Genomic DNA, 27,467 nt, shown 5'->3' with positions numbered 1-27,467 from the left:
ACGGCTGCATTTTTACCCTTAGAGTACAGTAATTCAACTCCTCTTTTTAATGTACTGTAGCTGACTTTACACGATTCTATTTAGCTACTCGTGTAGTGGAAAGACAGGAACAATTTGTCATCATCATCATCATCATCATCACCAACACCAGAAGCACTCTATAAACCCCCTACATATGGTGACGTCTTTTATAAACAGTAATAACCTTCTGCAGGTAAGGATGTAAGGATAGGAGTGAAGATGGTATAGGTGGTCCGTGAATAAGTGAATGAATTAGTGAATGGGAAGGACAGAGGTGAGGAAAATAAAAACAAAACCATGAGAAGTGGACTGCAGAAGGGAGAGAAAGCAGAGATATGGAGAAGAAACATGGAAACTAACTGAGAAAGGTAGAGAGAGTGACTGGAGAGGAGAGCAGTGGATAGAAAGGAGGAGGTGATGATACGAGTGAGTTAATGGCCGATGAGGGTAGAGGCAAGATGCAAAGAAGTGAAGATATGAAGAATTCGTGAAGGGGGATGAGGTAAGCAGTGAATGAGTGAGTGAGTGACATCGTTAGAGGTATGGAGCAAAAACGTAAGGACATGTGGGTGTGGGTGTGTGTGCAGGGGAGGGGGGGACAGAGATTAGGAAAGAGTAAGCGAGTGAATGAGAGAATGAAGGAAAGAGATGAGTGGCTGAGAATTGGGGCACAGGTGAGGAGGGAGGAGGGAATGGGTGAATGGGGGGAAGGCGCCGGGGTGGATGAATAAATGAGTGAGTGGGTAAGCGGGGACGGGTGGGGGGTAAGAGGTGAGTGGGCGAGTGAGGGTATGAATGTGCAGCTCAATCTCCGAACATCCCGGTAAGGAGTGGCGGCGCCGTGCTAAGACCCGGCGAGGGGATTACCGCCCCCTTACCAACCACTACAAGGGGATCAGTGAGGAAGGAGGGGAGTGCCAAAGGAGGGAGAGAGGGGGGAGAAGTGGAGGAAGAGGGAGAGGGGGTTGAGGGGGGGATGGGGAAAGGAAGGAGGACCAAGATGAAGAGGGAGGGGGATAGGAAGAGAGGAAGGTGAGGGGGAGATAAGGGGGAAAGATGATGATGAAGGGGGAATGGAAAAGAGGGAGGGAGGGAGGTGAGGACAGGAGAACTGGAGATGAGGGAGGGTGGTGATGGAGGGGGATATGAGGGAGAGAATGGAGGCAAATGGGAGAGGGATGGGAGGAAACGGGAGAGGGATTGGGAGGACAGGGGGCTTGCAGAGGGAAGATGGGGGGGTAGATGGAGATAACATATGAGAGGAGGAGGAAGGTGATGCGGACGAATATAGGAGGGGAAGGGGAAGAGTGAAGATGCTATGTAAGAGAGAATGTGGGCGTGTATGAGAGAGAGAGAGAGAGAGAGAGAGAGAGAGAGAGAGAGAGAGAGAGAATTATCAGGTGTATCGCCAGGTAAGTTAATCCCAGGTAATATGAATTCCTCTCAAAAGCTTTATGTCTACTCACCAATGTACATAATGAAGACAGAGGAACTGTTACGTCAGACGATACTGATACTAGAATAAACGATCAAATTACAATGATACTGAAATTATGCAAAAGACAGTTCAAAAATTCATAATATACTAATGTAGAATTATGGAAAACAAATTTAACTCTCTGAATCCATTTTGATTTTTCTTTCTGTTTTATCAAGTCGAATCTTCCGCTATTTTTTTGTTACGTTTCATCCCCCACTTCATAGATTCACGCCCCATTTCAAAGATCCATGCCCCATTTCAAAGATCCACGCCCCATTTCAAAGATCCACGCCCCGTTTCAAAGATCCATCCCCCATTTCAAAGATCCATTCCCCATTTCAAAGATCTACGCCCCATTTCAAAGATCCATCCCCCATTTCAAAGATCCACGCCCCATTTCAAAGATCCACGCCCCATTTCAAAGATCCACGCCCCATTTCAAAGATCCATCCCCCATTTCAAAGATCCATTCCCCATTTCAAAGATTCATTCTCTACTTCAAAGATCCATACTCCACTTCAAATACTCATTCATCAATTCAAAGATTCATACACATTTTCAATTTTCACGCCGACTTTCAACGTTTCATCACAGCTTACCACTCACTCAAAGTCTTATTCTCTCTTCAAAAACTCTACACGCCATTCTATGCTAGTATACCCCATAGCAGTATCATAACGCTAATCAGAATTTGCATACCTCACTTCAAAACTATATATTCCCAAAGAAAACACTAATCCCCTCTGAAGGCTTCGTATATCCCCTTTCACAGCTCTCCTCAAAACAGTACCAGGAAAAGCCTCTCATTAGTTTAACAGGTCAAGATGGTGGAGAAAAAGATGTGGGTGGATGATACGGTAAAAAAAAAAAAAAAAAAAAAAAAAAAAAAAGTGGAGGAGGAGGAGAAGGAGGAGAAGGAGGAAGAGGAGGAGGAGGAGGAGGAGAGAGAGAGTTGAAAAGCAATAACAAGCAACAAAAAAGGAAGAAAAAGAAGAGAGAGGAGACGAAGAAGAAAGAGGAAGAGGAGGAGGAGAAGGAGGAGAAGAAATCAAGGTGAGAGAGGAGGGTATGATGGACAGAACTGAAATGCAAAACAAGCAACAAAAAAGAAAGAAAGAAAAAGAAGAGGCGACGAAGAAGAAAACAAAAACATCACTGGAATTAAATAAAATACGAGAGAGAAGATGGGAGACGCAAAAAGGAGAAAAACAGAAGAAGAATTGATGGAAAATAATAGTGTATAATAAAGAAACGTGAACAGGACGAGACAAAGAGATGGAGAAAATAAACTTGGAGAAAAGCATTAGGAAAATAAAGAAGAGGCTGAGAAAAACGAAGAAAGAATGATGGGTATGGAAAGACGATACACCAAAATATAAATGGAAAGGAGAAACTCTAAAAACAACAACGACCCAGAAAAAGAAGACCATGGGGGAGGTGAAAAATTAATAAGAAAAAAGATGAAAAAAACACCCACACCCACACAGTCATGAGGAAAACCAAGAACGAATGAGAAGACAAAGAGGGCTCAAAATAGATCTGGAGAAGGGCTTAAAAGAGTAAAGAAAAGAAGTAGGGACGAAAAGATGTGTAAATACTGTCATTCTCTACTTATGACTTGTATATTTATGACTAATCAAGGTACATATATATCAGTGTCATCTAACTATCTATCTACCTATCTGTCTGTCTGTCAGTCTTCTCCTACATTCACAACCCCCTTCCCCTCTCTCTCTCTCTCTCTCTCTCTCTCTCTATTCTACCGTAACATTCAAGGTCAGTGCGTCAAAAATACCTCCACACACCAAGTCACCGATTTTCTTCTTTTGGCTCTGTTAGTCTTTCTCCAACCTCTCTCTCTCTCTCTCTCTCTCCTCTCTCTCTCTCTCTCTCTCTCTCAAAACTGCGTACGTTCCTTTTTCCGTCTCGACCTCAGCATTTTTCCTCTCTTCCCACTGCTATCATTTCCTTTCTTTTCTTCTTTCTGGGCTTCAATACAATTTTCTTCTCTCTTTCTAGCCGTGATTTATCTTTCTTGCCATAAATTTCCTGTTTCTTTTATGCTAAAAATTCCATTTCCTCTAGTCTGTTTTTCAGTATCACTTTCCTTCTCTCTTTCCTTGCTATATATATTTTTTTATCTTCAGTATATTTTCACGATTTTTTTCCATGCGTATATATTAAAGACATCATTTACTAATTAAAATTTATCATATACATCCCAGCATCTTTTCCTCGCTTTCTCTGCTCTCACTTCTTATCTTTCCTCTCCTTTACTTCTTTACTTTTGGTTTAATTCCTTTGATTTATTTTTCATGGAGCCAAAAGCAAGTTTTCACAAAAGATATGATATTTTTTTTCGGATATTCGGTTCATGTCTTTCAATGAGTTTACAATTAATCTTCTTCATGGCGTCAAATAATCATTAACTAAAATAGCAAAATTATTCCATTTCTCTTTTACACAGTTTCTTCCTTTCATGTTCTATTTTCGTTCCCCCCTTTGCGTCCACGCGTCTTCATTTACTTTTCACGAGCAGGTTAAATGAAGCAAATACAAATGATCATTAGTCTAGAAACATCACACTTTTGCAAATATCGACATTTACGTTTTATCATTTAGCGATTTTCTTTCATTTTTAATTATTTTCCTCTTCTTTTGCAATGCTCACTTCTGGGATCATACGTTTATCCATTAATAAACTGAATTCATAATCCCTTCAGTACGGGGACATTTTATACTATCTCTTGACCATTTAATCAGTTTTTGGGTAACACTTTTGTAATGGTGAGTGTTACATACAGCTAACATTAATTCCTTCACAACGACAAGTCCTTCGTAAACAGAATAACAGCGCGTGGTAATAGCCTGAAAAAACAAGAGGAAAAAAGAAAAACATCAGCGTTGTGAAGCGGTTAAGAGCAACTGCAAAAAATCAACTGGCAACAGCTTTTCACTAAGCGGATGAAAATTTTTTTGTACTTTTTCTCGCCACACCTTTTTTGTTATGGCTTCACAGTTCACTCGGTACGTCTCGAACTCCTCACCATGTTGACGTAAAGAGGGATTTCATGTATATCACAGTCGTTGTCGTCTTCCTCGTTCTCTTCCTCACTATTAAATATGATGTGGCCAGGATCCAGAAACAGGAAAACGGGGAACACAAAAATGGGGCAATTATCTATTTATCATTCATGCCTCCCAAAGCCTCGTCTGCATGTGTACTACATAGGCCGACCGTTAAGAAATACTACATATCAATTTTGCAACCGACGTCAATATGAACAATCGACTTTTAAGATATCTTGCCAAATTTCCTCGGATATTTCTCGAAACTGCATCGACCTCTCTCACAATTATTTATTCGTCATTTATTATTACTTACTGTCCTTTCGAAAGTATCTTCTCTACCTGAACTGCTTACATCTATAGAAAATGATTAGGTATAACTTCTACTGATCAGATCTGTAAGTCTTGCTCCCTCACCATCTTATTCCCTGATTCTTCCCTTCCTACTATGCGGGAGGCCTATAACATTCTGGGTGGCTTCCTCGTCAGTTATACTTTCAGTTTTGCAACTGTCAGCATTTTTCAAGCTGCAACTCACTCCCCACAACGCTTCCATCTGCTTCTGAGCCTGATTAAAGCATCCACACCATCCTGCTGACGGGCACACACTGGTATTACATTTAAATCAACACCCGGCGTTCTTACCTTACCGAGAGAAATCCCAAGAGAAGGCGTCTTCTTCCCGGTCTATCTTTAGCACGGCTAATTAATTGCTTGGAGTGCTCTGTCATCGTAGAAATATCGGCAATTACCCTGCTCACTCTTTCTTACTTCCTCTGCTTCCTGGGCCTCTCATTCTCTGCCACACAATAGTTCTGCAGTTCTATCTTTGTCTGTGCCACCTGCTTTGTGCATTACATACCTTTTCAGGTTTCCTCTTTATAAACGGTCCCGGAACCTAATTCTTCAAAGCTCTTATCTGCTCACCTGTCAATTAATCTATATCGATCTATATATCAATTTAAACAGAAACACAAATGGACGTGAGTGTATATGTAAACTGACAATAATCTGTCCTTATTACAGACCAACTAACCCTCTTACCTACAATTTACCTATTACTGTTATATTATTGTCGTTTATCTATGTTCAATCGGGGTCCATAGTTGTGTCAAATGGAGCTGGATTCAATGGCTTATCAAATCGAAGCACAGTAGGGTCAAAAACTGTGTCACGAGAGTCACTGGTAAAGGAGGCACAAAACTTCTATCATCACCGACTCAACAACTTTTGACCTCAACTGTACTTCCTCCACTACAGACTTTGGTACAAAATTTGACCACGCCTGTACCTACCTACCTACTTACTTACCTTCCTATCTTATTAAACTACCTATGAACCAACATTCCTAACCTTATTCCATCAACTTACTGACCTACTTACCTCTATTACACCAACCAACATGCCGTATAATTAATGGCTACCTGTCAGCATTCCTACCAACTCCCCAACCAACCTACACATTTGCCTACCAACCTCACTCACCCACTCTCCTCCCCATCCACCTTCCCAGTCTATTTGCCCACCGATCCATCAACTCCACCTCGGCGTAAGATCAAGAAAGAGAGGCGGCTGGGGGAAGATAAGACGGTATCCTGTGTGTTTTAAGTAAAGTCTCCGGGGAATAGGAGGGAAGAGTTTACATAATCTTACGGGAATTATTATCGAGTGAGAGGAGAGGTTTAAAATGGAAGAGCAACGAGGAATGGAGTACGATGACAGGATGAAAGGAGAGAGGAAGAGACAAGTGAAGTGAGGAATGGGGAGTAAAATGGGAGGAGGAAGAATGAGGAATTTGAAGAAAGGAGAGAGGAAGAGGTGAAGGGAGGAGTGGACTACAATGTAAGAGATGTGAGAAATAGGGGAAAGATGAAAGGGGGAAGGGGGAACTGAGGAAGAGAGGGAGGAAGAAATGAGACGTGAAGTGAGGAATGGAAAGTCAAATAAAAAGGGGAAGGAGAGAATGAGGAAAGGAGAAAGGAATAGGTGAAGAGAGGAGAGGTTTAAAACAGAAGGGCGAGTAAAATAAAGAAGAAATGGAAATGGGAAACAAGGAAGAGGATATGATGAAGGGGCAAGAAGAGGGTGAAAACAGGCGAGAAAAAGAGAGCAAATGGGAAGTGATGGGCTGGGAATAATGATGGAGGGAGAAAGGGGAGACAAGGAAATGGAAAGGGAGGAAATTAGAGGCGAGGGAAAGAAGAGACTGGGAAAGGTAGAGATGAGAATATAACGAAAGGAAAGCGAGGAAGAAAGAAGAAATATGGACGGGGGAAAAGGAAATTACAAGAGATGGGGAATGGAGAGGATTACAACAGGGGATGTAAAAAATGGAAACTGAAAAGGGAGATGATGAGAGGGAAGTGAATGTGCGTGAGGTTACTGAATAAAAAGTGAGTTGTGAGAAGGTATGAAAGCGAATAATGAAAGAAGAGAAAAAATATATATATATAAAAAAAAGGGAAAGAAGAGAGGAGAGAAGGATAAAAGGTGAGACACTGGATTGAGAAAATAGGATAATAAAGACAGAGATGCTTGGAATCAGGAATAAGGAAGGAAGATGGCAAGCGGGGAGAAGCTGATTACGGAGCAAAGGATATAACAAAAGAAAAATGATGATAAAAGAATAAAAAATATATATACAGGAGGAAGTGAGGCTGTGTGAGGAAGGGCAGACGTGAGAAAAGGAGCACAAGGAAATGACAAATAAAAGAGGAAAGTGGAAAGAAATAAAATGAAGAGGCAAGGAAAAAGAATGGCAAAGCAGAGAGCGGAGGCAGAGATACCTATTTCAACATCCCTTCCCGTCTCATAACGCAAAGAACACTCCACACAAAGCTGCCTCTCCCTTATTAATCTACCTATTCAACACACAGAACTCCACACAAGGTTCGTCCTTATTTATCTATCTATATCTATTTCAGTCAGTCTGTCTTTATCTATCCATCTATTTAGCCAGCTAGCTAGTGTCCACATATATACAGTATCTCTATCTATCTATCTATCTACTGCCTGACGTCGCATCCTGTGAGCGGTGGCACATCCTGTGAAGGGATCTTGTTCAAAAGGCATTTTCCGTCTCCACTCATTAACGACCCTTGTTCCCACAACGCAATTCTCTATCTACCCCATATTTATCTGTCTATCTATCTACCTCATGACCTACCTATATCTATCCCCTGTAATATCTACCTATGTATCTACACCCATAATGCCACCTCCAGCCTACCCTTACCCAATCCCATCTCTCATACATATACCTTTTTCTAATTTTCCTCATCTCATCCAACAACATCTTCCCCCAATGCCCTGTTCCCCATTTCCAGCCTCCACCTTTCATAATCCTCCCCCAGTGGTGTGTTCCCTTGGCCATACCTTCATTCTACCCTCCATTCCATCACTCTCACTCTCAATCCACTTTCATCATCATCATTATCGACATCATCATTTTTAAATATCATCATCCTTATCTACACTATTAAAAAAGGGTACACACACACACACACACAGTAAACCCATGTAACAGCCCAACACCAAAAACTAAGAGAAAAAAAATGTCTTGGGCAAACTTCTGCCAGGTTTCAGTGTGAGGACAATGCTGAATCGGGAAGAAGAGTGAGGGGGCCAGGAACAGGGAGGAGGGGGATCGGGGGTGAGAATTTGTGGAGCGAGGGTGAGAATTTTTGAAGCAAGGGTTACCATTTTCGGAGAGGATGTTTTTAAAGTGAGTGAAAATTTTGGGAGCGAGAGAATTTTGGGGGGCTACGGATGAGAATTTGTGTGTGAAATTGTGGTGCGAGATTAAGAGCTTGGGTGTGCGAATTTGCGGAGTGAGGGTGAGATTTTAAGTGCGACAATTTGTGAAGCGAGGATGAGAATTTGAGGGTCAGAAATTGTGAAGCGAGTGTGAAAAGTCGTGGAGCGAGGGTGTGAATCTGACTGTGAGAATCTGTGGAGCGACGATGAGATTCTATTGAAGTAAGGTTGATTTTGGGGGCAAGCGATTTTTTTTTTTTTTTCCTTAGCAGGTGTGAAAATCTCTGGAAGTGAGACTTCGGGTGTGAACAACTGTAGAGTGCATGTCAGATTTTTTTCCGGGCGAGTGTAAGAATATTCGAGGGGAGGATAAGAAAAGCTGTATTGTGTGGGCTGAAGAGGGTGAGAGGACTGTGAGAATGACTGGATCGAGTGAGTGTCGGAGAGAATGAACTGGGTGTGAGTGAACGGATCGACAGTGTAGGCAGCGGGATCGAGTGTGAGAACAGCTGGATCGGATACTGGAGAAATTGAGCTGACTGAGAAGGGCTGGATCGATGGCTGACTACTGGATCGACTGTGGGAATAGCTGAAGCGAGTCTAAAAATAAGGAGATGGGACGTGGAAGCATTCGAGGAGAGAATGAGAGAGAATGACCGAAGAGTGAAAATGAATGGATGAAAAGAGGAAGCCACTGAAGAAAGCATTTGAAAGACCGGACGAGTAAAAGATTGACTGAGACGAAAGTGAGAAAGGGTTAACTGAATGTGAAAAAGACTGGATCGAGAGTGAAAGTAACTGAACTGAGTGGACCAAAGGACGAATGTACCTGGACCATGGGATCAATATGACTGGACAGAGAGAATAATTGGTGGACCCAAGGTGGACCCAAAGTGAAAATAAATCATACTAACGAAGGTATAAATTAGTGAACTCAGGGTAGAAATGTGTGGACCCAGATTGGAAGAAGAATGGATCGATACTGAGAATGACTGGATCTAGAGTACTGAGTAGACTGTGTGGAAGAGACTGAAGGTTGAATAGAAGACAGTGAAATTAACATCTGAGTGAGTGGACCTGAGAGTAGAAATGACTGGAAAAAAAAGTGGAAATAACAGAAACAATGATGAAAAATTACTGGTTGTGGGGTGGAAATGACTGGACCTAGAACAAAAGTAACAGGAACTATGTTGCAAAAAAGATTAATTCTATGGTGGAAATGAACTAGAATCCAAACTGTCCATGATCGTAAAGAGAACAGGACTTAACCTACAATGGGAACTGGAAAGCGTGGAAATGCTCGGAAATGAGTGAATGACGAGTGGAAATGACTTATCCCGGAGTGGCCACGGTGAAACGAAAGGGTGGAAAGTATGTCTGGAATATGGAATGAATGTAAAATGATTCGAGTACGTGTGGATTGGGCTGGGCTGTGGAGGGATGGACGGATATGTCTGGGTGGAGTGCCAAAGTGTTTGGATGACAGAGAAAAGTATGGATAAACTGGAGAAGCGTACATGAACAGAGAGAATGTTGTGAATGGAACAGAGAGGTGTCTGGATGAAGGAAGTGTCTGAAAGCGTTTATGAAAGTAGTGTCTGCACGAAAGAAGCGTTTGAATGAAAGAAGTGTCTGGGCGAAAGAAGAGGTGTTTGGATGAAATAAGAGGTGCTTGGGTGAAACAAGAGGTGTTTGTACAAAGAGAAGTGTTTGAACAGGGAGAGAGAGTGTGTTTGGAGGGAGTGGTGGAGTGGCCGGAGGGAGGATGAAAATGGCCAGTGAGAGGGTGGAGAGAGGGAGGTAATTGAACACATTATGGGGCTACATAGGCTAATCCTTCACAATACATTATTACTGGAAAATTACAGAGGAGGAGAAGAACGAGACAGGATTGCGGTGGACATGAGAGAGAGAGAGAAAGAAAGGAATATCAGGGAAGCTTGTGGACAGATGGAGAAGAGAGGAGAAAGAGATTGAGAGAATAATATGTTAGGGACGTTACAGAGCGTACATAGACTAATCCATCACATTACATCATCACGAAGAAGTTGGACAAACATGACAATAAATGAGAGAGAGAGGGAGAGAGAGAAGAGAAAGGAAGAAGAGAGAGAGATGGAGAGAGGGAGATGGAGGTGGGGGTGGAGGGGTGCCCGATTGAGGAGGAGAGTGGGGGGGGGGGATGTAAAGGAGGGTCGAAGCTTTAAAGCGGCGTTGCCAAGCCTAGTAACTGACACCTCCATCCCTACCATCCAACGCCCTATCCCACCCATCCCGCCTATCCCCGCCCACATCACGCCTCTCCACCCACCCACGTCTCACCCTACGCCCATATGCCCACGTCCAACTATGCCCACAGAGGTAAACAAGAAAAATCGGACAGTGAACCAGGGTGGAGTGAGGCTGGGGGTGAGCTTAAAGCTGTAGGGCAGAGAGACAGGGTGAGGGAGCAAGCCAGGGCACCTTCCACGCTCCACTATACCGGCTGCCATGGCTGCTGCCCACCCTCACTAATAATGCTCCACACTAGCTTGGCAATGCTCCACCTCGGCCTGACGCTGTTGCACCCTCAGCTAACAACTACTATATTCTCAGTCGACACTAATCTCCTCCCAAATGACAGCACCCCACCCTCACTCATAAGACACTAACAAACCCTCATAGGTTGCAGCATCACCCACATTACTCAGCCCTCATGGCACTACCCCTCATTTAACACTGCTTCCTCATGCGACACTACCCCACCGTCAAACTGGCGCCACCCCACCCTCACATGACATACCCCACTCTCACAATAACATCATCCCACCTTCATATAAGGCCATCCCACCATAATATGACACTAGCCCACTCTCACAATGTCACCACCCCACTACCCCACCCTCACATGAAACCACCCCACCCTTGTATGACACCACTCCACCCTCATATGACACCATCCCATCCTCACAGAACACATCCCCATCTTCACATGATACTACCTCACTCTCACACTGATACCATCCCACCCTCACTAGGCACCATTCCACTCTCACATGACACTCCCTACCTTCATCTAACACCAAACCACCCCAAGCTGACACCATCTTTCAACCCGAGCTACCAGAATATTTAACCCTAAGCTTCGATTAAATTCTGACTCTTCCCCTCATAAAACAACACTCGATCCACTCCACACGAGGTGAATTTCGCCCCTCAACACGACCCAAGCTCCACACAATTCCCAGATTAAATTCCACCTCCTCCGAGACGAAATAAGTTCTAGCTGAGTCACAAGCCACCTGAGGGCCAAATCGCCAAACTCAGTCTTCATCGAATTCCATCAGCCTCTGCAGGGACTCGAACTTAGGTGCCATTCCTCACCTGACAGCATGCCGTATACGATGCTCTAAACCCTGTCGTGGTTGCGTGTGTTCAGTTTCATTCCACCATACATCCGATGATTTTTATAGAAAGAGTAACGGAGATGTAGTTTTTATACTGGCATCAATAACTCTATCATGATCAGGACAATGCTAGGAATCTATTTCTCCTGATGCCGAGCGATTATATTTACTTACCAGAGAGTCACAACAGAAGGCAGAGCGTGTTAATGCTTTCAGTATGATGGTGTCTCGATGAGTTTATTTCTGCTACCTCCAAACCATTTTCCTCGACTCAAGGACGATCATTTACACTGTTTTGGTAAATGAGGGCAATATCTGACTACTCCTTTCGAAAATTAACCTCAAAGTTGAATATAACCGTCTGAAGGTAGCTAGTTTAAAGCACAACGGAGAGATATGAAGCAATTATAAAAATGGATTGACACTAGCGAAGCAATTAACCCTTTCATTACAATAACTATCTAATTTATCGTGGCCACCCTCTAACGATTTCCCTTCAGCTTCGGAAGGGCCTGTCATAAATGAGTGGTTATATAAATTCTCTGTTAATCCCTTTAGTACGATGCCATATTTGTTGGTGTATCTCTAATTAAGCCTAATGTTTGTTTTTTTTAAGTTTAACCATTTCAATCCGGCTATGTATTTCTCATTTTTTTCATTGTTATCTCTAGACATATGATTCTAAACAAGAGGATAATGTACCCTCCATTAACCCATTTACTACGTCTCCATCAAGGTTAATGAAATCGTGTGTGTGTGTGTGTGTGTGTGTGTGTGTGTGTGTGTGTGTGTGTGTGTGTGTGTGTGTGTGTAAAGGACGTCACCGTACAGAAGGGGTAAAATGAGAGCTCTCACAGTGTAGGTATTAATCAGTTTTAAAAGTGCTTCCTTAAAACTCTGCCATATGTATCAAAAGTAGTTCTAAACGCTGGGTTCAGCTCTCAGTCCGACCATGATGTACCTCATTTAAAGATGAAAGGACGAGGAAAACCACAGTCAATAAATGGATATGGAAATCTATGTAGGACGGATGACAACCACATCTGCAAGTCGTAAGTCAGGCAATTTCATCATCCTTGTCACGAGGGATTTCCTTTATGGATAACAATTTTCCTCCAACCTCAATTCGTCGTTAAACATAATGGATCAGAGTTTATCTATCGAGATTCTCTAATGCAATTTTCCTCTTCAGTGAAACTTATCAAGATGAGGTGACTTTATTAGTCCCCTCACTACTATGATATGTTTTCACGTTACCAACAGACTATTTTCTTCCAGCTGGGAATGGTCTTTTGTTAGTGAAGGTATTAATGAGGGCTGTATTTCACCCGTCCAATCCGAAACGTTTCTCCTAAGCTGAATAAGTTTATCTGGAGATAGTAAGAAAATGGATCTGAAGTGGGAATACGAAAGAAATGAAGCACACTCGACTATATTTTTAGCAGTTTTTATGTACAGCAAACACCATGTTGATATCTTCATTAAAATCAAGGAGCAACTGATTTACGTTAAAGTATAAGTCACTATGCAGCTCTGATCAGTAATGGATATTGGTCGTTTCTCTGTCTGCTGTTTACTGAGCTCACATCCTTGCCTGATCAAGGTCATCCTTATTACAGAACCTTTGGATAGTGTCAATTACATAAGTTTATTCTCACTTTTTCCACTTTGCTTGGTCTGGTCTGCTTTCCTTTACTTTCATCTTGCATTAGTTCTTCCTCTTCATTTTTCACTCTAGTTCTGCCTGTTTCATGTGGATCTTGCTAAAGCACTTCTTATCTTGGTCTAGTTACTCTCGTTTAGTTATACTCTGCCACATTCTAACCTTGAAACGTTAGCACTGCAATACTAATGACATGCCCCCCTCTCTTACCCATACTCCTTCTAGCTTTGCTCCTCTTGTATACCCTCTTGTATCCTACACTACCCTGTAATGTCATTTCCTTTCTTAGCTTATCCTCTCCCTCCTTTCTGCTTTGTCCTGCCTTTTCCTATCTTGCCCTGCCTTCATACTCCTGGCTCCCTTCTTTCCTCTCTTGCCCTTTCTTGTCTTGTCTTACCCTCCTGCTGCTTCGTCCTCCCTTGTCTTTCCTTGTCCTGTGTTCTTCTTTCCGCTGGTCCTTTTTCCCCTCTCATGTCCGACATAATCCCATGATATCTTGCCCACTCTAACTTTAACCCAAATTATAACTCCCCTACTTTTGCCATACCCTATCTTGTCTACTGTTCCTTGCCCCTTGTTCTCTCTGAATCACCTCACTTTTCAATACTACCGGTACTGGTTTGTCCTGCATAATTTTACCCTACCTTCGCCCTGCCATACTTTACCCTACATTATCTCTGCCAATCTCTCCCTCCAGTTTTACCCTACTTTGTTTACTGTCTCATGGTCTCCCTGAATCATCCCGTCTTCTCTCTCGCTCATGTGTCGTGCATAACTTTACCTTATCTCGTTGTACCTTACTCCGCTTTACATTTTCCCTTTCTGTCTTAAATTTCTGCTTTATCTTTCTTTGTCTGTGGTCTCTCATTCTCTCTGAATCACCCCATGTTTTTTTTTTTGGGGGGAGGGGACCAATCATACCATACTTTCTTGTAGCCTATTGTACCATCCTTCCTGTTTTTTCTCTCTGCTATACCCTCTCTTATCTGCTGTCTCTCATCCTCCCTGAACCACCCCATCCCTCACTTCTCTCACTTCGTCCTGTATAATCCTACCTTACACTGCCCTACACAGTCCAGCATCACCTCTCCCCTCCTGCATGACGAGTCTTAACGATTGTCTCAGATGTCCTACCATGAACCACCCTAACCCTGTCTCGTTTGCCACACTATGTTCTGTGCCACTTAACGAAATCTCATCCTTCCTTAAAATATACAAGCCTCTTATTCTGCTTTGTCCTGCCTGTCCTTGCGTGTCTTGTACTAGCGTGTCCTTTCCAAGCGTGTCCTATCGTAGTTTGAGTCACTGTGCCTTTTCCTTGCTGTCTTGCCAAGTTCTTCTCTTTTCATACTTTTCTCTGCATTATGATACGCAGACAGCACTCCCTAAGGTGTAGTCCTACATTTTCACTCTTAACCTCAACTCTCCCGCATAATTTTTCACATTATTCTCGATAATATTTCATCTCTCTATCTCAGTCCGGCTCAATCTAGTATGACCCTTGCAAATTCGCCCTTCCCTCGTACCCTGCTATGTCATGAATCACTTTTTATACTTTTTTTTTTTTTACATTATTATACCCCTTCATCACTGACCAGTTGTACCTCGCGTGGCCAGCCCTGCCATTCTACCCTTGCCTCGTTTGTCCTGCGTCACCCCCCTCCCTCCAGCGCCTGCCATATCCTGCAGTCCGCTGCTCTCTCTCTCTCTCTCTCTCTCCAACCATTTTCCCCTCCTTTTATACCTATTTCTTTGCTCTCTTCCCTCCCTCCACCCCATTCACCCCCGCCCCTCGCTCCCTCCCTTCGTCCTACCCCTCCCAGTCCCCATCCTACCCTCCCTCCCTACCCCCAATCACGCTTTATCGACTGCCGCTCCATGATTCCACCCACGCACCCACCCCGCCCTGGCCCACCTCCATCTTGGCTACACTCTATGCCCCCTCGTCTCTGTCACCTGGTCTATGGCACGTAAATAACACTTTGTCTGTGGCATCGTCTATGGCACCTCGTCTGTGGCATATGGTATATCTATGGCGACTCTTTCTCCCGTTTATGTCTAGTCCACCTCGATTTTGGCCAAGCTACATCCACGACACTATCTAGGGCACCTCCTCTATGAAATTTCTCCTCCACCCCCCTTATGTTTGACCTCCTCCTTTATCTTCGCCAAAACTCGTCTATGGCACATCCCTCCCTCCCTCCCTCCTTCCTTCTGTGGCACCTCTCCTCCCTCCACTTTCCCCCTTCCTCCTGGCCCACCTCCATCTTCATCTATGGCACCTCCTTCCCCCTTATCACTTCCATCACACTCCCTCCTTCCTTGCCTCCCCCACCAACCTATATTTAGTAACACATTCGTACCCAGAAGAGGAGGAATCGAGCCACACGGATGGATGGATAGTGAGACCCGCCTTTCTAATTCCGACTCGTGACTTCCAAAGGCAAATTGGCGATTAATTCACAGTCGAGACAGTGGTTTTGTCTTTAGGGGAAGTGAACGTGTAAAGGTAAGTAAACAAACAAGATGTATGGCAAGGGCGTCTTCCTAATTCCGACTCGAGAATTCCCTCTCTACCAAAATCACAGACACACACACACACACACACACACACACACACACACACACCGGACTGAAGGGCTTAATTTCCTGTCGCTTTTGTAGGAACGACAGTAATCAAACAAGAAGGACGGTAAGGTCGTCAAACTACAGGTAATTCAGCCTCGTGACTCCGTTTCACGAGAAAACAAATTTACGTTGAATTTCCTCGTCTTAAATTTATGATCTGGTTTTGCAGCAATGGAACGAGAAAAATGGCAAGGTCCTGTTTCTAACTCGCGACTAGCCCCCTAAAACTAACTTCCCACGAATTTCTCTGTCGTAACTGTAATATTTAGTCCTAACTGCTGACTCAAATTCATTAAAAAATACCCTTGCAGTTAATTTCTCCGTCGTAACTATAGTCTTGTTTTCGCATTGCCGTTTTAGCTCCTGACTCTGCCTCATAAAAATAAAAGAGTCTATTAATTCCTGTACCGCTGCCTTTTATCTGTCTGCGGGATGGACAAGGGAAGGCCAGTGTTGGTTCTCTTGTTCTAACTCTAAAAATATATCCAAGTTACAGGATTTTTTTTTTTTTAAGATGTTCATTAATTCTCAGACTCTGACTCGTAAAAAGGGACATATAATTTTCAAGCCGTAACTGCTGACTTTTCCTACAGGATGAATGTGATAAGGGCAATATGTTGATTTTTCCTCTCATATTTCTCGATCTTCCTTTCAAAGCAAATCCCAGTTACAAGAGAGGTTTATTCTTCAGTGTGTTTGCCACCTCTCACAATACCTGATGCCACATGGCCACCAATAATGTCGCTGACTTTAACGCTTCCATGAGAGTCTTTCCCACGCAAGTTAAAAATAGTCTAGTGGTGGTAATAGTAAAATCGTCTAATTCTGACTCGTGACATCCCCACCTGGCTCGGTGTCACACGGTGCCAACAGCTGATGTCACTTGTGTCAACCTCCCTCTCTTTCCTAAACAGGTTGAAAATCGTCTGGGGTAGCAAGCATAACATTCGTCTGAGAGTAGCCAAAATAAAATCCTCTGAAGGTAACACGAAAAAAAGCGTCTGGGGGTAGCAAGAATAAAATTATTTAGGGGGTAGCAAAATGAAATCGTCTGGGGATGGCATGATTAAAATTGTCTGGGGGCAGCCACGATAATTCTGATGGTAACTTGACTGTTTTTTACGTCAATGTAATGCTATACCCTAAATGAACCACTGTACTCTATTCACTTTAACCTGGCCTGGAACTGCCATCTTTCTATACTGAATGCTGAACAACAACATAATCACTAGAGCATGATGCTAGTCACGAAAAAGTGCTATGGCAAAGATTTAGAGCCGTGATTTCATTACGTCAATGAGATTCATGAAATAGCCTAAAAAAGAACGAAAATCTCAGCCAAGTTAAGGTTAAAGATGAAAAAGTCCTTCATGTTAGACCTCAACGACACCTTTACATTTCTCTCATGTTCAGCAATTCAAATGTATCAATTATCCCTCACGTTCCAGTGGTGCCTCACAGCATGGGGTTTACTCTAATCAGGATAATAACAAAAACATGATACCCTTAAGTTACTGCCACGTAGTCTCTTTACTACATGACTCTGAGTCCAGTCTTTACTTTACAAAGGATAAAATACAAAACAAAATATCCTGTAGTCTGTACTCAGTTAACAATCAAATAACACACACACACACACACACACACACACATACACAATTACACATCTATATATTATCTATATATCTACAGTACAGATTCTCTCTCTCTCTCTCTCTCTCTCTCTCTAGCATCTGATTCAAGAGTTGACTAAAATTGTTCAAATGGTATTCCACACCCACACACATCCAATAAGTCCCCCCGCTTTAAGACGGAAGCTGCTTTAAACGGAACTGAAAAAGTACTCGGGAGATTTCAAGAGCACAAGCACTTTACGGCAGGTCTCGGTCAAACCACTGAATCAGATGACCTTGTTAAAATTATATTCTTTCTGCCTCCCGACGATTTCAGTGAACCCAGGGGACATCTGTTATAGTGATGGGGGAAATGAAGGTTACATCTGTCCTTCCCAGTTATAAAAGTCTCTCCCTAACAGAATAAAGCTGTCGAGTGGTAGGGCTACGTGCGATAACAGTATTTTAATAGAGGAAATGCCTCACAATCAGCCAAATCCCACCGAACAAAAACAATACTCTTCACAATCAACGCCATCCCGTGCTTCAGTACTTACAAAAAAGATTTCACATTCCCTTCGGTTCTGAGATGGTAAAAAAAGGTACTTCAACGCAGCTCTCAATACATTCCTGTACACCGATACCCTCTAAAGATTCCAAGTTTCTTCTACGTTACGATATTCACAAACACACTGCCCCCGTCCTACGTTAAAGCACAGCAATCGGTGTTATCCCCATGTTACAGTACTCCCACAACAATACGCCAGCTATAAATGAGGTGTGACAATATTCATACATAAATCCAGATACGATATCCCTTGTTACAATGACCTAACTCCAAAAACTAAATTCCATGTTGCAGTACCCTAACTCGAGAAACTATCATAATCCTATGTTAATGTATCAAACACTAATCCCTATATTCCAAGTTCCAGCAACCCAATACCTCAAACTATATCGCATGTCAGTACCCAAACCCCCAAAAATACTTCCCACTTTTCAGTATCTCTAGGAAAATTATACCTCATATTACAGTGCTCAAAATGATACTAATTACACCCTCCGTTAACTAGCACAGTACTAAAAAAAATAGAGATCCCGTAACATACGAAGTGGCATGAACAACTACCCCTTACTCCGGCCCAGTCAGTGCCTTTACGTGTGGAGTAGAGGCTGCGTCGCGTCCCCTTTATACCTTCATAGCAGCCAGTTCCTCCTTCCTCTCGCCTCGCACCATCCCCTTTACGAGCAGACACTCACCCTCCCCCCCTCCCTTCCGTGTGTGTGTGTGTGTGTGTGTGTGTGTGTGTGTGTGTGTGTGTGTGTGTGTGGAGAGAGAGAGAGAGAGAGAGAGAGAGAGAGAGAGAGAGAGAGCGTGTTGTGTGGTGCTGTGCTGTGCTGTGTTGTGGTATTTGTGAGAATTTCAGGAGGTTTTGAGCTGCTTCAGGTGCAAGTGCGTGAAATGTGTATGAAAGAAATATGCAGCGTAGTGTAGTGTAGTTCTGGAGAGACGTGCCACAGGGAGGGAGTTAATGAAGGCAATATCACAGCCCTCCAACCCGAAACATCTCTTAAGCTGAATAAAACCACACAGAGATAAAGAAATAACTAAAAAAAAAATATGGTATTATCTGAAGGGGGTTAAGATGTCATGCTACACAGGCTTTAACCAGACAAAACCGGAGACAGCTGACTTCCCGACTGTACTATATTCACCCACATCACTAACCACGTCCACTCGCCTCCACCACAATGCATCTTCCCAATCACCGATCCTGTATTCACCGCGCAAAGAATACGTAACCTCGACAGGCGCCATCTCAATAAGCAACAACGTCACCCTGGTCAGAGCACACCAACAACAACGAGGCAGAACATAATTAAGGAGGTGAAAATGGATGCTGAATAAAATGCCAAAATATCAATTACAATGACGAAAATAAGAGAATGACATGTGATGAAAAAACCACGAAGGAACTGGAGGGAAAAAAAAAAAAAAATGTCGGCATCTCAACCCGTGATGGAATGATAAAAAGTCACATGAGAAACTGAAAAAAAAAAAAAAAAAAAAAGTATATGTACGAATTTGAGATGGATGTCGCATACGCTGCCAGTATCTTTGATCGCAGTGAATACGACGTAATGGAAGAGGAGACACTAAGTAGAGAGAAGGAAACAAAAACCTAAAGGCTGAAGAAAAATCCATATATACGATACAGAAATGGACGCTGAATACACTGCCAAGGTCTTAGCTTGTAGAGAAGTGAAAGAAAGAGATGTCACGAAGAATTATGTAAAAAAAAAAAAAAAAAAAAAAAGAAGAAGAAGAAGGATGTCGCACACACTAACAGCATCTCAGCTCGTCAAACAATACGATGTACGAAGGGGAGAGTAAAAGTCACATAAGGAACAAAGGCAATCAGAGTCAGTGCCAAGATGAATAAAACAGGAAACCATGTACTTACCTTGGAGGACGCCATGTCTGAGACGGATCGGTGGGTCTGTATAGTCTCCAGCTGGTCCAGACACCAGTCCAGCTCCTCCAGCGTCTCCAAGGCCACCTTTGTGTACGTCTCATCTGGAAGAGGAGATCAGTTTTAAGAGAGTGTGACGTAAATAATAATCAATAAAACAATATTCATTACCTACATCAACAGTAGCTTACACCCTGAGTATAATTTTTACCATCAAGCAATCACCACCACCACCACCACCACCACCACCACCACTCCTGCCTACTTTTTTTTAAATTAATATCATTCCCATAATTATTAATCTCGATCATTATTACCATGGCCATCATCAGCATTACCATTACTCCTTCAAATACAGCTTCACCAAATACTATCCTGTTCCCAATCCTTCACAAATATCTACGCTCCTCACAGCTTCTGGTACGTCACTTGTCCTTACTTAGTATTTACTGGCGATTGGCAAGTGATTAACATAAAACGACGCCAGTATTTTGACGGCCTTTATTCTTACAATCAAAATCCTAAACTGCAACATGACGATAAAAACAAACTAACAAAAAAACTCACTATTCTTACAACTTTCATTCATCAAAAAAAATGTAACGAAGCTAGACTGGTTAAAGAAATCGAAGTACAACTAAACATCATTCCTTGTCTTAACAGTTCCATTACAGGGCTATTTACTGGCGGTAGTTGGAATGAGATACTCTGAGGGTAGCATGAATTAAAAGTAAGATGCTATCGTCAAGGAGGAGTTAAAGCAAGAGCCCTTCCTTAAGTAGCAGCGGCAATGACGTTAAGAAGCCTGGAACCACGTCAACACCCTACCTCCCCAAAGCCTAAGAGAAAGAAAGGGAAAAAAATGTAGGTAGGAAGAACAGGAAAATAAAATGCGACACTGAACACTACGGATCTGAGCTGCAGTCCTTCCTTTAGTACCGCCACAGATAAAGACATAGCGCGTTTAATCCAACTAGTCAAGGATCCGTAACTCCTTTCGGTGCAGTTGACGGCCAAGGTTAGTAAGACTGGAAAGCTGATTGGACTGGCAATAAAAGAGACTCATCCCTACCTCATACCTAAGACTCATAGAAAATTTCATGCAACCACAGCACTGTAATCAAGTTGTGAGACTGGTCCAGTTCCTCGGATGAAAAAAAAAAAAAACAGCAACATTTCCCTCAGTCGTCCAGCTGAGAATAATAATGAGTACCTAATAAAAAAAATGAAAAAGAAAGAAAAGGAAACAGAAGAGACAGAAAACAAAAAAAGAAATAAGAAAAAGAAAACAAAAAGAAAAGAGAAAAAAACGAAAAAAGTACGGTAAAAGACTATCATTCGTTGCTTTCAGGTGATTTAACACAAAAGAACCTTTCGTACTCTAAGGGTTAATTCTCATGTCCCTGTGACTCACTATCAGTGAATAAAATCGTTTTGTGTTAGGAGTACAATACAAGAGTTGATGTGACCATAAGATGGCTAATGATTACACTATTAATATACTCAGGTTCCTTTGACTCACTCGGCAGGAACATCATCAGGGGTTAGCGGGAATAGAATACCAGAGCTGACGCGAACATGAGAGGGTTCACTAGCGTCGGTATAGCCGAGGAGAAACAAACAAGCACACCTTCAAGCATCAAGGTTACACTCTGTCCTCATTCACGTCAATCACTCACCATAACAAGCATACCCCACAGGCAAACAAACAGGCCCTGGCAGTCACAGCATCTTTTTTTCTTTTTTTTTTTTTTTTACCTTGTTCTTGCTGTCTCTGGACGATTTTCTTCAGCACGACACAATTTTCGATACACTTTCGGAGGGGGTAGATATGGCCTTCATTGTTCCTTTCACTACCAAGGGGGTCTCCTAAGATGAAAACAAAAAACGCGTGCTAGCTGCCAGACAAAAATAAAAAGATGTCATAGCAGTGAAGGAGTTTATGTAGCCATGCAAACATACCATCAAGAACGAACGTTACACCGTCTATACTCACGTCAATCACCTCAACATGCACACTCCGCAGGCAGGAAGCAAACACTGGCACTCAATCCATTGAAACTTTTCATATTCTTCCTACGTCCACACGATTTTATTTTGCGTACGAAAGGACCCTTGTGTTAAAACGGTTAATAAAGATGGCTATAAGTAACCCCTCCTGTTTGAAAAGTTTCTCATATGATGAATAAGATAATCTGATGGTAGTAAGAATAAAATGGAAAAAATGTGTGACTGGACCGTAGGGGTTAAATTGTTGCGGCAGACAAGGACACAAATCGTCTGGTGGTAGTCAGTCTACAAGGAAGAGTAATGCAGGTTGTTTCTAAGTAGGGGGAAAGGTAAGCAGCCAGTGAAGGCCTATTAAACAGACTCCCAAAAGCAAAATAATGTCCTTAAAATGTAGAAGAAAATAAATTATCGCAGAATCCTCCCAATCTTCTCAGTATGACAGTGAATAAACTCGCCTGGTGGCAACATGGAAAAATTATTTAGCTGAGTATCTAAGGATATTCCACTGACGCCTTTTCTTGATGACTTCCCTCAACCAGAGAGATAAGTCGAGAGTTAAACGAGACCCTCTGGTGGTAGCAAATGTAAATACAAACCAACGTAATGTCAATCAATCAGCACTTCCAGCACATCTCGTCAGTCTTACGAGGTACTGTAGCACATATTCCCTTTGCATACCTCAGTATTCACTCGAGTCACCTATATACTGAACTTTTAAAACCAATGAAGATACTATCCTACAACGAACTGGTAGAAGCTGCTATTCTGTAATACTAAAACGATCAAAATATCCCAAGGTAAACCACTAAAAAAAAAAAAGTGCTACGGGAGCCTCCTACGCTTACGAGAATACGGCTCCTTAGCAGTCCTGATACGAGCTGATGATTAAAGCAGCAGGCAAGCAGACAATAGCTCCAAGCAGCAACCACAACCTGCACCATTCCCAGCACCAGGACGATCCAGAAACAAAGACGAATACATTACTCTCGTCCATAAACATGATGGGGGGAGGGAGGTGAAGGGGGGAAAGGAGGAGGGAGGTGAAGGCGGGAAAAGATTGAGGGAAGCGGATGTGAAAGGGGAGAGGAGACGGAGAGGGGGGGGGGTCGAGAGAAGAGACGGGGAGGGGTAGTTGGGTAAGGGGAGGGAGAATCACTGCGCAGAAGCAATATCACAGACAACTCGCAATTCGAAAATATCATTCACCGATCGTTCATGGAAAGAAACTTACTAAGAACGATTACCCATCCAATCCTATTCTGCCTCATCAGGAGCGTAGGGGCGCGGGGCTAGGCTACTCAGTTCCAGCATTGAAAAGAGAGTGCCATCATGTAATTGTAAGCGATATCCGAAGCTTGCCATGGATGTAAACTCTTATGGTCCCAATCTGGTTGTACCCGCTGAAACCATTAGGCTAACAAGGGTCATTGGCTCTATGGTATACCACCGGACTTAGTAAATGGTTTCCTAAGTTGAAGCCAATTGGTTTCCCTCTCAGTGTAAAGTCACCTGTAAGACTGGTGGGCGCCCTTACCTACCATCACAAAAATAACAATATACAAAATCAAAACCAATCAAAAACACCTTCACACATGCACAAACGATCATTCTTAAGTAGCAAGATAAATACATATGCGCAAAAAAAAAAAAAAAATCACCAACGGGTCGCCCTCGCCAATGAAAGACAAAAACAAACAAAAAACACACACCATATGCACCCACAGAAATATATCCCGGGTCCAAACAATCAAACATCCCCCCCCACATCCCCCAGATCCAGACCAGAGGAGTTGCAATCAAAACTCACAACACCCACACCCACCCACACACGGGTAAGCTATGAGAACTACTAGAGCCTACCATGAGGGCAAGTTTAACAATAAGAGCAACAACAGTGGCAGTATAATGGCCGCAACACCAGCGAGGCAGTACTAACAACACCACGGGTACACCACACCATACTTTTGCCACCACACCACTACCAGCACCACTACAGCAGCATCACAGGAACACCACACAGCATTTCACCGCAATCACCCTAACACCAACAACAACATCAACACACCACCACGAACAAGAATATCATCACCACCACCACCACCACCACCACATCTGCGACTAGAGCACTCAAAGAACGCACACCTTCTTCAAAGCAGCAGCAGCATTCTCCTTTCATGGTTTTCATTACCCTGACTATGGCATCTGACCATTTCGCCCACAGTTTAATTACTTGTTCCACGGATGGTCCTCAATCATTATTTCAAATCCAGTACACCTTCCACTGAATAGATTTTCATAATGTCAGCGGATAAACAGACATACAGACGCAGAGGCAGACAGATACAAACAAACCAAGGAAAAAATATAACACCCAAGACTGCCATGACTACACCACTTTATATCCGACATTAACACCTAACAGTAATTCCATCCCCGAAACACCACCAGAGTACCACCACCACCATCAATCACCACAACCATTACCAATCACCACGACCACCACCCCCAATCACCACCACCACCATCAGTCACAATCACCATAACCACCACCACCATCAATCACCACAAACACCACCATCATCAATCACCACAACCACCACCATTAACCACCACAACAACCACCATCATCAATCACCACAACCACCACCATCACATCAATATCATTACAATAACGGCACAAGGTATTTAACCACCATCGCAGCAACATCACAATCACCACCACAGCAAAATCACTATCACCACCACAGCAACATCACTATCACCAACACAGCACCAGCATCACAGAATACTAAGCGGCATTTCATCACACCACAGCAACATCACTATCATCACTAACAATACCAACACCATCCACTACGGCAACAGAGCCACATCATCATCACCACCACAGCATCGCAACACAGCATCTCACATCGCAACACAGCATTTCACCACCACGTCACTGCAACACTTCAGTCACCACTAGGTAACTTCATCATTCATCACACAGCAACATGATCACCACAACACCACAAAATACATCACTTTCACCACAACAACACGACGTGAAAACTAAGCACCACCACAGTACCACATAACAAATTACATCACAAAACAAATAATCTTAACATCACCAATCTATCATCACCATACCACCACCACGAAACATTATCACGAACCACATCACCACCACACCACCACCACGAAATACCACCACCACCACGGAATGAGAAAGGGCAGCGTACCGTATCTGAAACTCTAATACTGGTGTACTGGGACCTATTAAACTCGGGTACTGGGCGCTATTAACAGTGCTCTGAAGGTTGTTAACTGAGGGGAAATGGGAGCGCCTCTCAGAGTTACTGGGAGCTAAATAATTCGGGTTACTGGGAGCTACTAATAGGGATTACTGGAGGGTATTAAATTTGGGTATAAGAAGCAATTAAACTAAGCTACTGGGAGTTATGCAAGTGGGTTACTGGGAGCAATTATAGTGATATCAGTATCTAAAAACTGTGGTATGGTACTGGATGCTACTGAACCGAGGTATTAGAAACCATTAAACTGAGGTACTGGAAGCTACTGAAATGAGGTATTATTTTTAACTGGGGAACTGAGATCTATTAAACCGATGCAATGAAGGATGCTAAAGAAACGACCACTATTAAAAACATTCATCAACAATTCATTCAGGTGCAGGCCAGACGCTTTTGCCGATAAGAATAAAGTCCAAGCACAAGGCGGGTAAAAGGAACGCTAAGCAGTATATACCGGATCCACCACCCTAGCAAAACCAGTTCCTAAGCTGCTCCCAATATGGCTAAGTTGGGTGGGGGTGGAGAGAGACAGGATGGATCAGCCACATGCTCCAAATATCCTTGCGTCCATACCACCAGCACCATCACCTAAAACTGAATCAAACAGTCCGTCAACAATGAGATAAAAAGGGCTTCATCGTACAGAATGAACAGGGACCCCAAAAGACATATATACAGTGTCCAAGTAAAACCGAGTCCAAAGTAACCTTCCGTCTGAATGGACAGGAATAATGGCCAAAGCTGAAGGGAACGGAAGTCTGGCAGTAACAAAATGTAAATGGAAAGTGTTGGTGAACTAAAGGAGCTAAGTAAAACCCTAAGCAAGACCCTTAATATACATCAGTCGTCCAAACCCTCGATTTCTCCCGGTAATCCTTCGTCGACATCAACACCACCACAACCACCACCACCGCTATCACTACCATTACAACTACTACTACCACTATCATCACCACAGGCACAGCAGCAACAACAAAAGCCGGGGAGGGGACGTAACAGGTCACATACGCACGTTGCAGGTATACCTACGCTGAATAACTGTTCGGAAGTAGCAAAATTACAATAAATAAGGAATCGATCGTTATTCAAGTCCTAGCATGTACCCCGCAATCTTGAGTACAAATAAAAAGTGTCCTCATACAGTAAGAGTTAAGAAGGTTCCTCTATCTACCGTTTAAAGCAAACCAGGTACAAAATTGCTGTCAATATGCTTGTGTAGCCGCCATCATCATCATCATCATCATCATCATCAACAGCAGCAGCAGCACCACCACCACCACCACCACCACCACCGGCAGAGCAACAATAGAAGCGTAGGTGGGGTGGGGACGTGGCGCCAACACATCCATCGTCAGGTATAATTGCCAGGACCCACACCACTAAGAAGAGTCCCTTAGTGTCTGTTTGTTTGTCTGTCTCTATATCTCTAACTAGACTTTTCTATTCACCTCTTACAAAGCTATAAACTGCTCTCCTTCTCCTCTCTCTTTCTGTTTTTCTTCTCTCCTGTTCTATAATTACCCTACCTCCTCCCCTCCTCATCTCTCTTTGGCTTGTACTTCCCCTTCTCTTTGTTTCTTCCCTCCTTTTCTCTACATATTCCCCGTAACCTCCTTTCTCCTCCCCTATTTTTTTTTTTTCGCTTTGTTCTTAGCCTTGTCCTTTCTTTTTTTTTTTTTTTTTTGCTACCGACCGCCCTCCTCTCCCCTCTTATTCTTTTTCCCTCTCTTTAATTTTGCACATTTTCCTCCAGGTCACCCCTCTTCCACCGCTTCCCCTCATTTTGTGTGTGTGTCTTCTTCTTTTCTCTATCTTTATACTTGTCTAGATCCCTTTCTCCTTGTTTCCCCTACTCTTCTTCTAGTTTCTTTTTTTCCCCCTCTCTTGTCTTCCTCTCTTTCTCCTTTGTACGTCGTTCTTTTACCTTTCCTTTCCCTCTTCACTCATCGTCCTCTTTTTCCTATCGTTTATCATCTTGTTCTCCTTTGTTTGTGGTCTACTTTATCATTTCCCTTCACTCTTTTATTCTCTTCCTTCTTTTCCTTGCTCATTCCCTCCTTCTCTTGTCTTC

The 27,467-nt window shown here is 43.0% G+C and overlaps 1 protein-coding gene across 6 annotated transcripts in view; it reads right to left on the bottom strand.

Annotated features, from left to right (window-relative positions):
- Window positions 1-27,467, bottom strand: part of dnc (phosphodiesterase dunce) — a 405,280-nt gene that overhangs the window by 147,453 nt on the left and 230,360 nt on the right. For all 6 annotated transcript variants that reach the window (XM_080282056.1, XM_080282057.1, XM_080282058.1 and 3 more), the window contains one exon: window positions 20,082-20,194. In XM_080282056.1, the coding sequence (XP_080138182.1) occupies window positions 20,082-20,194 (113 nt within the window). The remainder of the gene's footprint in view (window positions 1-20,081; window positions 20,195-27,467) is intronic.

The sequence above is a fragment of the Coenobita brevimanus genome, chromosome 92 (assembly GCF_032717465.1).
Source record: "Coenobita brevimanus isolate Jiangsu-jjx chromosome 92, ASM3271746v2, whole genome shotgun sequence".
Lineage (NCBI taxonomy): Eukaryota > Metazoa > Arthropoda > Malacostraca > Decapoda > Coenobitidae > Coenobita > Coenobita brevimanus.
Note: the sequence above shows the minus strand (reverse complement) of the source record. Positions and strands in the feature narration are given on the sequence as shown.